Source organism: Nyctereutes procyonoides, unplaced genomic scaffold (assembly GCF_905146905.1).
Source record: "Nyctereutes procyonoides isolate TBG_1078 unplaced genomic scaffold, NYPRO_anot_genome, whole genome shotgun sequence".
Taxonomy (NCBI): domain Eukaryota; kingdom Metazoa; phylum Chordata; class Mammalia; order Carnivora; family Canidae; genus Nyctereutes; species Nyctereutes procyonoides.
Genome location: NW_026575117.1, coordinates 23,069,999 through 23,083,418, shown reverse-complemented (window position 1 = coordinate 23,083,418; position 13,420 = coordinate 23,069,999). Strand labels below are relative to the sequence as shown.

Below are 13,420 nucleotides of genomic sequence, written 5' to 3'. Positions count from 1 at the left end.
TTATTTATTTTATTTTATTTATTTATTTTATTATTTTATTTTATATTTTATTTTATATTTTATTTTATTTATTTTATTTTATTCTATTCTATTCTATTCTATTCTATTCTATTCTATTCTATTCTATTTTATTTTATTTTTTAAGTAAACTCCAGGAGCACCTGAGTGGCTCAGCTGGTTAAGCATCTGCCTTCAGCTCAGGTGGTGATCCCAGGGTCCTGGGATCAAGCCTTGCCTTAGGCTCCCTGCTCAGTGGTGAGTCTGCTTCTCCCTCTCTCTCTCTGGGTCCCTCCCTCTGTGTGCGCTCGCTCTCACGCGCGTGCTCTCTCTCTCTCTCTCTCTCAAATAAAATCTAAAAAAAATAAAATAAACTCTGAGCCCAATGTGGGGCTTGAAGTCACAATCCTGAGATCAAGAGTCACACAGCTCTATGGACTAAGCCAGCCGAGTTCCCCTTTACAAATCCCAGACATGTCTTTTCACTCATAAATGTTTCAAGTACAACTAACAAGGGCATGAGCACCATGCCATTAGCACACCCAAAAAATTAACAATCGGCCTTCAACCCAGTCTTTATTTACATTTCCCCCTATTGTCTCAAAAAATACCTTTTCACACTTGATTAGTTTGAGTTAGCACCCAAAGTCTACGCAACATGTCTGGTTGTTACGTCACATCGTTTTATTCCGGTTTCTTTGTCTCTGCTCTGCCTTCCTTTTCTTAATGCCCTTCCATAGCTTCTATTGAAATCATCTTGTCCATTTTCACTTTTCGGGAGAAGCACACAACCCATGTTGGGGAATGGGCAAAAGAGCAGTAAAGCAAAGGGGTGCCCTTCATGCCAGCTGCCTGGGCACAGCCCCCTCCCCCTATTCCCAACTGACCTCTCCCCCGGCCAGTGGAGAAGCAGCGGAAAATGACCATGCGCATGTCCAGCCCCTCCTGAACCCAGATCTTGTTCATGATGCGAATCATCTGCAAGGTTAGCATGTCCTGGCGAAGGTCATCCCCGCACTGGAGAAAGAAAGTGAGCAGAGCTCATCTCCACCGCCTCCCCAGGCTCCCAGATCCTCCAAGAGAGCCACGCTGGTCCAAACAGTGACAGAGGACCGCCCAGTTTTCCCACCTCCCATCTCCCATCTCCACTCACACCAGGTCAAAGGAGCAGAGATGTGCCAGTAATTGCATTCGCCCATGCGGTGTTCTGGCTCTTGCTTCAACCCCGCAGCCCCATTTGAGCCGAATTTAGATTCCTGATTAAGACCTTTTAAAATCTGAGCATTTATCGCTGGGATTTGGGACTCACACACAGCCAACATATAAATTACACAGTCACATACACGCGTCTCCTCTCCCCCCAGATGACATGCTCTCAGAATCATGAATGTATGAATGTATCAGGAAGGACCTGAGGGTTCATCTAGTCCAAACTGCACCTGTTCTCTTAATTTCCTCTTCAACACTGCTGCCAGGCAGCCATCCAGCCTCCACTTGACTACCCTCAGGTACAAGCAGATCGCCCCTGTATCCATTCATTCTCGGGATGGCTCTGCCTCCCAGCACACCTCTGTATACTGAGCTGCCAGTAGCTTTGCTACACCTGCCAACATCCTATTCCTAGCCTGTGGGGCCATGCAGAATTCCTTTTTGATTTGACAGTCTCTCACACGTGAAGATGGTAGCTCGGAATGAGAGGAAAAGAAGTGCCTGAGGCCGCTCCTGCCACCCTTTGACTCCCTTCTCTACTCTCCTCTATCACTAAGATCCCACCAGGCTTTCGAGGTGTCCTCACCTTGAAGATGATGCGGATGTTCTCACCCAGAGGATCCACATTTTGGAAAGACAGCTTGAGGGGGACAGCATTGGAGTTGAAGTAGGAACAGTCCTGCCACAGGAGAGACGGTAGTGACGAGGGTCAGGAAAGACAACGCCCTCAGGACTACGCACCATGGGTCAAGCTGCCGCCGGCCCACCAGCTTGTAGCTTCTGCCAGATTCCTCAGGAGCCCGCACTCCTTCCACACACACCGCCACCCCCACTGGCCCTGGGCAGTTTGTTACAGCCTCAGCTTCGGCACCTGCTCTCTCATCCCTTCAGTGTATTCGGCATACGACCTCCTAGGACATGACTCCCGTCTATACCTCAGTGTACCCCTCTGCAAAATGGGTCTCACGACACGACCAACTTTGTAAGAAATGTGAGCATGAGACACCACGCCCAGTGTAAAGCACTCAGAAGAGTACAGGCACAGAGATGGTGCTCGGCAAGAACAGATGCCAGCTGCGGTCAGGATCACCAGCCTGGACTTACACCCAGTGGCATCAGGGAGACACCCAACTCCCAACCTAAGCCCTCCCTCCCGCGCAGCTGTCAGGTCAAAGTCCATACACTGGAAAGAGGCCCCAAAGATGCCTTTCTTCTTCATACCTCTCAATAACCAGGGTGTGGGTGCCTCACCTCCATTGAGCCCTCCCTGCCCCGGGAGCCCCAACCCCCCGTCACTCACCCTGGGCACAATGCCCTTGACCAGCAGACTAGGGCTGAGTGGCAAGCGGCAGGAGCCATTCAGGGCAAAGAACTGCCTCACCTCCTCCAGGCCCGTGCGGAGGATCCCCTGAGAGGGAGAGGGAAGCACAGTAGGGGTGAGTGGGTTGCCCATAAGCTCTACTCAGAACCAAGCCTCTCCCGGGGCTGGGCACCCAGTAGTAGCTGGTGTGAAAACCACCATCTGAGAAGTGTGGACAACTCGCAGGAGACCGTGAAGAAGGAAAACCACGCAGCCTGGGGTATGGCGCCTGGGGCAGTGCACAGGCAGCAAGCCCAAACAGCTTACAGAGCCGAGGCAGATGACATCACGGTGAGAGGCAGGTGCATCTCAGAGGGGTGACGCTGCTCAGGCTGTTGCCAAGAAAGGCCAACAATCTGCACTTTAAATTCTCCCAATTTTTAAATGTTAGCAAACAGGAATACTGTTGGCTTAATACAGCCTCGTTATACAAACAGATAAAGGTCCCGCTCTGGGTAGCAGCAGCACTGAGCTATGACTCATGGCACAGTGAACAAGGTCAGACTGGATTTCAGCCCTCGTTTGCCCTCTCCAGCTGGGTGCTCTCATGCAGTGAACAACTTATAAACTTCTACAAATGTGCTTAGCCTTCAAAGCAAACAGTTAAATAAAAACTGTAATACTTTGCAGGCTAACCAAAACCCATCCGTGGGCTGTATCCAGCCTGCAGACTGTCAATTTGTGGCTTGCGGGTTAGAGACAGAGGCACCTCCTTCCAGTCCCTAAATCGGAGACGGTCAAGTGCCATCCTGCTGGTGAGGACGTTGAACAAATTAATGACTTACTGGTCAAAAAAGCCCAAGACCAGAAGTGGGTGGAGGTGGCCCCGCCCCCCTCACCTGCCGTGTGGATGGGGTGGCCTCTCGGACTTGCTGCGCCAGCTTGGCCAGGGTATTGACAAGCCAGCACTGGCGGTTAAACTCCTCTCTCAGCCCCTTGCCACAGCAGCACAGCAAGGCTGCCAGCAGGTACTGGTAGCGGATGCTGAACTGGGAGTCTTTGAGGCCATCCTTTAGCAGCCTGCAAAGCAAAGGGAGCGGGGTGGGTCGGGACGCTTGGGATCACAGGCAAGGGTGTGTGGATTGGGGGATAGGAGGGGTCAGACCCAGCTCCAGCTCCCTGGAAAACCCACCCCAAGCCTGGGAGGGAAAGCCCCTCTGCAGCTCCTTTGTCCTTTCTGTTTCTGCCATGTGTGGATGGAAAGGAGGGCCAGGGATGATCCACATGGTCCTCTTGGGACCGAGACCACAGGAGGAAAAGGTGCTAGCCTGTGGCCACATGGCAAGTCAGCAACATACTAGAGCCCAGGCGGCTCAGCTCCCCACCCTCGCACACCCAGGATTACAATATTCCTGAGCGAAGGCAGGCAGGTGTCTGCCTCCCACCTCTCCCCACACGGTTTACCAGAAGAAGTAGTGAGTCACTCTCAAGTCAGAGACCGCTCGTTTCAGGAGAAAGCGCACCAAAGGGCTGTCCAGGTAACACTCATACTTCAGAGCCTTAGGGGAAAGGAAATGTGAGGCTGTATTGACCGCCTGCAATCTACACCTGCCACTATCCTGCCAGGGACCCTGGGTTCCACAAGGAGGATGCAGAGCAACTTGGGCCTGCAGAAGGGTCATCAGAACCAGAGGGAAGGCCGGTCTGCCTACCTGCACGAGCTGAGGCAAGTAGTCAAGGAGCTCAGCATCTGACAGCGAGCCGATCCACTGGACAGCCATACGACGCACCTCCTGGTCCGGGAAGCTGCAAAACAGAGCCCAGCCCCCTGACAACCGAGCTGCAGACTCTGTAGCAGAGGAGTGAGCACCCTCATGCCCGGCTTTGGAGATATAGGTGGAGACGAGCCAGTGACCCTCAGAATCTGCCAAAGCCACTTAGAAGAATCCTTAGCACCTTGTCTGGAGAGCAACTTTTTTTTTTTTAAAGATTTTATTTATTTATTCACGAGAGACACACAGAGAGAGGCAGAGACACAGGCCGAGGGAGAAGCAAGCTCCCTGCAGGGAGGTGGATGTGGGACTCAAGCCCAGGACACTGGGATCACGCCCTGAACCAAAGGCAGGCATCCCTGGAGAGCAACTTTTGAGAATGGCCCTGTCCCCTGGTCAGAGTGGGCACGGGGCCACGAAGGACCAGGAGAGTGGCCATTTTCATTCCTTGTATTTTTTTTTTACTTTATTAAAAAAATTTTTTCCTTGTATGATTTATTTTTTTTAAAATAACAAACTCCTTTTTAAAAAAATTTTTAATTTATTTATTCATAGAGGCAGAGAGAGAGAGAGAGAGAGAGGCAGAGACACAGGCAGAGGGAGAAGCAGGCTCCATGCACGGGAGCCCGACGTGGGACTCGATCCCAGGTCTCCAGAATCACACCCCAGGCTGCAGGCGGCGCTAAACCGCTGCACCACGGGGGCTGCCCTCCTTGTATGATTTAAAGAAAACTAGACAGTCTTCCACCCCATTCCTGAAAATATTTTCCTTAACTCCCACCATGCTCAAAATTCCTGTCGTCGAAGAGCCCTTACGTGGATTAAAGCATGGTGGTATCTTGGGACCATCCCTTAACGTAAAGCCACCCAGGCAAAGGACAGAAAATCACGGGGTTTTATGTAAGCGGGTGCCCCAGAGCAGAATTGAGTTGAGCAGAGATTAGCAAAAACGTTGTTTCCAAAAGTCCTGAGGGCAAGCCACATGGATTGGGTACATTTTAATTACCAAGAGCGGTAAGAAAGAAGCCAAGAATACTGGGTACCATCTGGAAAAGGCAGCCCAGGGGTCTGAATCTGGGAGGCGCATGTCCCCAGAGAACCCTTCTGAGGGAAAAGAAGCCTGTTAGAGCCGAACTAAGTGGTAGGGTCTGTGTTACACGGGGTGTGCAGGCATCAAGAACCAGCCCACATATAGGTAAGGCCTAGGCATCTCCTTACATGTAAATTTTGCCTCAAAAGAAAAAACAGACGTTGAGTTCTAGTTAACGATATACATACGCCTAAGTATTTAGAGGGGGGCCTGATGTCTGCAACTTACACGGAAATGTATTTAAAAAGTAAGATGGGGATCCCTGGGTGGCGCAGCGGTTTGGCGCCTGCCTTTGGCCCAGGGCGCGATCCTGGAGACCCGGGATCGAATCCCACGTCGGGCTCCCGGTGCATGGAGCCTGCTTCTCCCTCTGCCTGTGTCTCTGCCTCTCTCTCTTCTCTCTATCATACATAAATAAAAAAAATTAAAAAAAATTTTAAAAAAAAGTAAGATGGATTGACGGTGGGATAGAGGGATACACACACAAGAAAGCAAAGAGAGCAAACCGAACAGTTAGAATCTAGGTAGTGGGCACATGAACGTTCACTGTAAAGCTTTCTGTTTCGTAGCATCCCTGGGCAATGTTCGCAATGTAACACTGCGGGGCAATGAGACAAGGAAAAAGCCAAAAAGGAGAAGTGAAAACCCCCTGGATTTCCTAGCCCACTGTACCACTTTCTCCAGGACTGGCTCAGGCTAGTGACAGGCAGTGCCAACCCTTAGTTCTGGAAGGACACGTAGTCAGGGGGAGGTGGTGTTAGGACTCACGTGGCATGCAGGAGCCCCAGGGCATCCTGGTGGTTCATGTGGGTCCACTGCTTCAGGAGAGCATAGATGTCGGGCAGGCAAGCCCACTCCCAGCTGGGCGCGCTGGCAAGCACCAGGGGGAGGGAGCTCACCTCCGAATGGCAGTAGTATCGCTTCTCCCACAGGCGCTTCTTGTCAGCATCAGTGAGCCTGCGGGTGGGGGTTGCAGGGGAGGTGAGAGAGCGCCCTGAAGCCACAGGGTAGGGTACTCACTCTCCAAGAGAACGCTACGCGTTCTCCAATTTGGTGGTTCCCAAACTTTGCGGCACATGACAATCGCCTGCGGAGGTTTGTAAAGTTCCCACGCCTGGGCCACACTGACACCAAAGGAGTCAGAACATCTGGGGAAAGCAGGACATCAGTATCTTTTTTTTTTTTTTTAAGATCTTATTTATTCAAAAGAGACACACAGAGGCAGAGACATAGGGGCAGAGACGCAGGCAGCAGGAGAAGCAGGCTCCCTCCAGGGAGCCTGATGCAGGACTCAATCCCAGGACCAGGGTCACACCTTGAGCCGGAGGCCGATGCTCAATCACTGAGCCCCCTAGGGGCCCAGGGACATCGGTATTTTTTAAAAGATCCCTAGGTGATTGCAATCAAACTTTGTGAAGCAAGGCCCACCTCTCATCTCTGGTCCTGGCATCTGAGGACATCTCAGGCTGAGGGAGAATACACAGGTCAAGGGCACCCAACCAGCTACCCTTCCTGTGGATTTCCCTAAGAGCACCACTCCCAAGATGAGCCACCAGAGGGCAGGAGCCCTCACAGGTCAGGGTCTGGATGCTGAGAAGCCTCTGGGGCTTCTCCCGCCAGCCCGAGGTTTTATAGAAGCCACAGCTAACTAAGCCTTGCCTGAGATCAGGTGTCTAATGGGAGAAGGGAGCTGAGGGGCTCGTGAAGCAAGGGGTCAGCAGAGGGGTGGGAGCGGGGGATCTGGAGTCACTCAGCTACTCTGGCTCCCTGGGTGGGACATGAGGGACAGATGAGCCTCATCTCCGTTCCCCCACCCCCGGGCCCCCCAGCATGGCCTAGGATCATGCAATGCAGAAGCGAGAGGTATTCGGGAAGATCAGGCAGGGGAGGAGCCCCATCCCACCAGCTCCTCCTTCTCTGGGTTCTTCACCCCACCCCCTCCAATCCTGGTAAGAGAAGCAGCCCCAAGGATGACGTCAGCCTGGACTCCCTTACCCTTGAGGGCTGCCAGCTTGCCCCGACACCTGATCCTTTTTGGAAAGTGACAGGGCCAGAGAAATGCAAAGGATGTGGGTGTGGAACGGGCAGGAGGTGGGGGCAGGTTGGTGACGACAGGAGCCAGCTGTCCCCATGGATGGCAAGTAGTAGACGGCATATCTGGGGAGTGGGGCAAAGCTCTGGTCCTCTGGCAAGCTGAGGGGGCCAGGTCCCCATTGTGGCGATGGGCATTCCTAGATCTAATCTCCTGACCCTGGCCTCTCCACTTTGCCTAGCGTCAGCTCACGAAAAAAAGCCTGGAGGCTGCCTTCGCCACTGGTCCTGCCTCAGTGGCAATGCCCACCCCATCCCACCTCTACTCCCAAAGCAAGAGGGCGGGAACTTGGAGCTGGCAGGTGAGACATCAGACAGGATGGGGGCCTGAGCAGCACGTGGGAAAGGCCCCGGTTCTCACCAGTACAAGGACTCCTTCTGCATGATGTTTTTAAGCACACGTTGGTCTTCCTCCCGGAGGCTACTAAACACATAGCGGGGGCTGAACTTGTCTCTAGGGGGGCTGGTGAACTTGATGTCGAAGGCTGAGGTGGGGAAGTCGATCTGGAGGATGGCGTCAGTGAAGCAGGGAGAAGAGAACAGGCAGGTGAGTGAGGGCCACCGCCTTCCCAGGTCTCCAGCACCCTGTCACATGCTGGCAGTCCTGCTTTCCCCCCTCCCTCCCTTCCTTCCCTGCAGGTGGTTTGTAAAATAACCCTGTTGGACTTGGTGGGAACTTGGACTTTAGGGAAAGTCCCTTCCAGCTGTCACTTCCAGCAAAAAATGAGAAGGAAACAGAGAGAGCGAGAGGAGAAAGGGCAAGTGAGAGGTTGGGTGGAGATGCAGTGGGGGTGAGGGGTGGCCCCAGGCCAGAACTTTTTTTTCCTAAGACTTTATTTATTTATTTATTTATTCATTCATTCATTCATTCATTCATTCATTCATTCATTCATGAGAGACACAGAGAAAGAGGCAGAGAGGGGATCCCTGGGTGGCACAGTGGTTTGGCGCCTGCCTTTGGCCCAGGGCGCGATCCTGGAGACCCGGGATCGAATCCCACGTCGGGCTCCCGGTGCATGGAGCCTGCTTCTCCCTCTGCCTGTGTCTCTGCCTCTCTCTCTGTGTGTGTGACTATCATAAATAAATAAAAACTAAAAAAAAAAAAAAAAAAAGGAAAGAAAGAAAGAGGCAGAGACACAGGCAGAGGGAGAAGCAGGCTCCATGCAGGGAGCTCGATGTGGGACTCGATCCTGGGACTCCAGGATCACACTCCGAGCTGAAGGCAGACACTCAACCGCTGAGCCACCCAGGAGTCCCGAGGCCAGAACTTTGAACAGAAGAGTCACCAAGCTGAGCTACTGAGAGCCTCCAAGCCAAGGCTAGGAAGCCTGTGGGGTGGCCCTGGAAGGGACTCCTGCCTGATGGGAAGTGGGACCACATGCCAAGTGAGGGCCCCACCAACTCTAAACCCTGTGTCTCTGGGTCCCCTTGCTCTATGCCACCAGATGTTCATCCTCCTAAACTGGATCTCAGAGCTGAGTGGGTCCTACATTCCCTCAATCAACAAATGTTTATTGAACCCTTATATGTGCCAAGTGTTATTCTAGGTCCTAGGCACTGAGTATAGTCAATTAAAATAGACAAAAATGCCTGCCTCTGGAGCTTTTGTTCTATATCATTATGTTTCATGCTATATCCACTTTGATACTCCACATTCCATACCAAAGCATCTCATTGATCGGACGACAGGGGAGCCAGAAAACGGTAACAAGACCTGGGATATGATCAGCTCCAGCTCCTCCTCCTCTCCCCAGAGAATGGACCCACTCCACAGGAGCACTGAGTGACTGGCTGCACGGGGAGGCAGGGGTGGGGGGCTTCCCCTCAGGCCCCCAGGCAGATGGCTCAGATTTCATCAGGCTCTTAATATAAAAGCTCAATACAAAGGACTCCAAGGAGCTGAGCCCTGAATGGGGGTGCTCAGGCCCTGCCTTCAGCCTCTTTAAAATCAAAGTTAGCCTCCAGGGGATGGCACACAGATTCCACAGAACTCCTCCGCACACTGGCCGTTCAACCAAATTCACCCAGTTCCTTCCAATGCACTAGCATCCTATGCCCAACATCCCAGCACTTTCTCTTACTGCCCAAGCCCAAACCTCAAGGCGGAAAACTTGGAGCGGACCCTTGAGTAGTCTGGAGCAATGGGTAGGAGGGAGCTGAAGCTGGGGTCTCACCTGCAGGATGACACTATCTGGCTGGTGGAAATTAGGTGCGCTCCAACGGGCACTGGGGTTTTCCTGTGTTGCTGGCCATAAGCCCAGAAGCTTCCGCCCACAGGTCAGGACTCTAAGGATGATGGGGGCGGGGAGGAGAATCAACAAACTCAGTAGCTAAGGAGATGGTTTTCCTCCCCCTCCCCAACCAAAAATCTGCCTTTGAAGCCACTACCCAACTCTGTCATTCTCCCCATAGACTATAGGCTCTCCCTTCTTCCAGGTCCTATACAAGCACACTGACTTCAGGAAGCCTCTGGATGACCTCGGTTGCCATGGAGGCAGGATGCAGTGGAGAAGGGGGCTCTGCTGGGGGCAGCAGTGGGGATGCCCCCAGAGGCAGAGAGGTGAACTAGATGACCTCTAAGGCCCTTTCAATGACAGGGCCAGATGACACGTTACCCAAGCACTACTTTTCCACACCCCTCTCACCCTTCCTGCGCCACCAGTCCTGCCCAGAAGCTCTTGGTTATGTCAGCTGTCCTGGTGTCTACTCCTGTGCCTTGGTCCCCTGGCTAGGGCCCTGTGGACTCTGTTGGTGAGCCCCACATGGCCAACCCTCCCAAGGGGCACTGGCCAGGGCAGCAGCCAGGCCCCTCTCTCTATCCCTCTCCTTCCCTCCCGAGGCCAAGAAGCCGCTGCCCTGGGAACCACATACTGCCTGAAGTTGAAGAGTGGAGTAGTGACCCAACCCAGGGCTTCTGGCAGACGCCTCTGCTTGTTGGCCTCTGAGGAGCTCCCAGGCAGGGGGATGGGCAGAGCATAGAGCGTGGCACACAGCAGGGTCTCCCGAGGCAGCCGGTTCACCTGCACAGGGAAGCAGATCCTAGGGAGGAGAGGAAACCAAATCAGGAGGGGCCACTTTCGTGGCTTCAAGGCCCAGGTGGCCCAGGAAGTTAAGTGGAGGCTGAGAACTCGGCCTGCCTCTTGGGATATCAGATGTGCTCCCTGGGGAAGCCTTGAACCAGGACAGGTCCCAAACTGTAGGCGAAACCTCCCCTGATGCTCCCAGAAGTACATCATGCTGTTTTTGCAATTGCAGACCCTCAGTAGTGTGCGGCTAACATCCCGATTTTGAGGCCACCCCCAGTGACCGGACAGAACTTGGATAGCCAGAGCCATCCTGGAGTTGAGGTGACTGTAGTTCCCACAGTGAAGCCATATGCCCCTTGTCCCGGGGTTTCTGCAGAGGGTCACCAAGAAGCTGCCCCTCTGACAATCCTTCTGCACTGAACCACCCTCGTCCCTCCCCCACTTCCCATGCTGAAACAAAACAAGGAAGAAGCAGGGTGTCCTTTGCCCTCAGGTCACCCTCCTCCTGACAGTCCTCCCACCTGTCTGTCCTCTCCCATCCCCTTCTTCTCCCAGCCCTCAGGGCACAAGATGGTTTGTTCTCCCCACCCCCACCTCACCCCACCCCACCAAAAAAAAAAAAAAAGATTTTCAAAGCTAGAGGGATAAAGAGAAGGGGTTTCCCAAAGCCCCTGCAGGGAGAGAACACAAACTGGCCAGTGAAGCCTTGCCACTACCCAGTCCAGATGTGCTCTTCCGGGGCTCCTCGGCCCCAGGCGCACCCAGCCACTCCCTCCAAGTTCAGGATGAGGCACTGGGGTGGGGTGAGGGAGAGAGAGGAGGGGAGCTGTGAGGGAGGGAGGACCCACATTACCTTTTGGGGAAGCTGCCCCTGGGCCAAAGTCCACACTGTCACGCCCTCCTGGCCAGCCCAGGGCAGGTTCTACACCAGAAGGCACAGAGGCAGGGTGGCCACCCTCAAGGTGCTGAGTTGCCTGATTAAGCAGCCTCCCTACACTGCTGCCCCTCACTCCTGCAGGAAAATCTGCACCTAAGTGAGACTCCCTCCCTCCCACCCGCCAGAGACTGGCAGAGCCCTGCTGTCCCAGCTGCCTGTCCCCCGGGGGCCCACGGCTATAATTAGGGCCCCTGCAGAAGCCAGCAGACATGCCAGGCCCAGGCTTGGCTAGGTGGTGGAGCGAGGCTGCTGGGCCTATTTTGAGAGTTAGCTGATCCCTGTACTGAGGCGGCAGGACAGTCAGCTGATCCCACAGCAGAGTGGAGGGGGGCTGGTGCTGACCCCCATCCTGTCAGCCCAGAAGAGGCTTCCCACTGTGTATCTGGAGGCAGAGAGGAAACCACGACCCCGAGAACCAGCCAGAAACCCCTTCTCCCCAGTCCTCGAGTGCATCTAGCATTCCAAAGCCTCTTCCACGGATCATTGCCTGGGGTCAGTCAGGATAACCATATGTTGGCTGCGGCCTGAACCTCCTCCCTGCCTGCGAAACCCCTCTTCTTCCCTCTGCAGCCATTCCTCAACATCACATGGCAAGGGCTGCCTCCTCCAGAAAGGACTCCTGGGATGTGCCGGTTCCAGTCCTGGTTTTGCCGCTCACAACCTCAGAACTACTCATGCCTCTGCACTGTTTCCTCATCAGCGGAGAGGGGAAAACAGCTTGTGTGATGTGTGTATACACTGTGAACCTTTTGCTGCGAAACACTGAGGGTTCTGCACCGGAACAGGGCTATGCAAATAGGATTTACATGTACAAATATGTCCATGTATCAGTCACTGCGTCAGTCACTTGGAACGGGGAAACCGGAACTGAGCAGGCTCCCCCAGCTAAAAAGATGACAAGAATGAAGAAGAAAGCATCCATCTATCGTGTGCTAGGTACCGTGCAATGCCCTTTACTGGCAATGTCCCAGAAGTCCTCAAATAGCCCTGTAAGTTAGGCCCATCACTTCCCAAGGTTCCACCTATAGTAAGAAAGGGAGTGTGCCCAGGCCTGTGCTTTGAACCCTACAGGGTAGCATCTTCTCCCAGAAGCCTTGATCTTGACCATGAAGGCAGGGACCAGCCCTTTAGGATTCGAGGCCAAACCTAAGACAGGGAGTGGAAGGAGACGCACAGAACAGGCAGGCTGAGGTAGACCAGGCCTACCAGGAATCTGATACTCCACGGCAAGAGGGTCTCGGGCTAATTTTGTGGGGTCTGCCTGGGGTGGAGCACTGTATGGCATGATCCCCCTGGCACCGGTAGTCACTGAAGCCAGAGGATCGGAAGGTGATGGTGAAATTCCAAAGCCATCTGAGGCAGCCATCCCTGATGGGCCTCCGAAGAGCCTCTCCTGCCCTGGCAGTTATTTGATTAGTTTTATTTACAGCTTTATTGCTCTATAACTTACATAAGTGTGAAGACAGAAGAAAGGGTCTGCCTCCCCGGCTGCCCCTCTGTAAAATAACCCACCTCTCCTGTTGTTTGCACAGACTCTGCATTGGCCTATTTTGGCAATCTTGGCCTCCCCAAGCACCCTGTTCAGTCTCTCATCTGCACTCCAGATACTGAAGTTCCAGTTCTGCTCTGCAAATAAGGACTCAGATACAGTCAGTCTAGGGAAGTGAAGCTGGGGGCAGCCAACAAGGGGCTTTCTGACAGTCTGGAGGGAGGGCAGGGTGCAGCACAGAGAGGGCCCGGGGCGGGTGCACACCTGCAGTGCCACCACTTGGTTCACCTCCATTTCCCTCCTACTCTGCTCGGCTGATGCCTTTCTTCCCGACAGCAACACTTGCTAATAAATGCTGATTAATACTACCTTGTGCTCGTGGTTTCATATTCATATTTATAATTTATCTCATTTCAATGCCACAACTGCCTCTGAATTAAACAACTGTCCCCACTTTACAGTGTGAGGCACAGACAGGCCAAAGAGAACATGGGACTAGACACAGAGCT

General features: G+C 53.3%; 1 protein-coding gene across 4 annotated transcripts in view; it reads right to left on the bottom strand.

The window, feature by feature from the left end:
* The window catches only part of PIK3C2B (phosphatidylinositol-4-phosphate 3-kinase catalytic subunit type 2 beta), a 66,780-nt gene that overhangs the window by 15,379 nt on the left and 37,981 nt on the right, over window positions 1-13,420 (bottom strand). For all 4 annotated transcript variants that reach the window (XM_055334115.1, XM_055334114.1, XM_055334117.1 and 1 more), the window contains 10 exons: window positions 10,331-10,498; window positions 9,634-9,745; window positions 7,821-7,963; window positions 6,137-6,325; window positions 4,219-4,312; window positions 3,971-4,065; window positions 3,406-3,586; window positions 2,507-2,614; window positions 1,793-1,885; window positions 885-1,014 (listed from right to left, as the gene is read on the bottom strand). In XM_055334115.1, coding sequence (XP_055190090.1) covers window positions 885-1,014; window positions 1,793-1,885; window positions 2,507-2,614; window positions 3,406-3,586; window positions 3,971-4,065; window positions 4,219-4,312; window positions 6,137-6,325; window positions 7,821-7,963; window positions 9,634-9,745; window positions 10,331-10,498 — 1,313 coding nt within the window. The remainder of the gene's footprint in view (window positions 1-884; window positions 1,015-1,792; window positions 1,886-2,506; window positions 2,615-3,405; window positions 3,587-3,970; window positions 4,066-4,218; window positions 4,313-6,136; window positions 6,326-7,820; window positions 7,964-9,633; window positions 9,746-10,330; window positions 10,499-13,420) is intronic.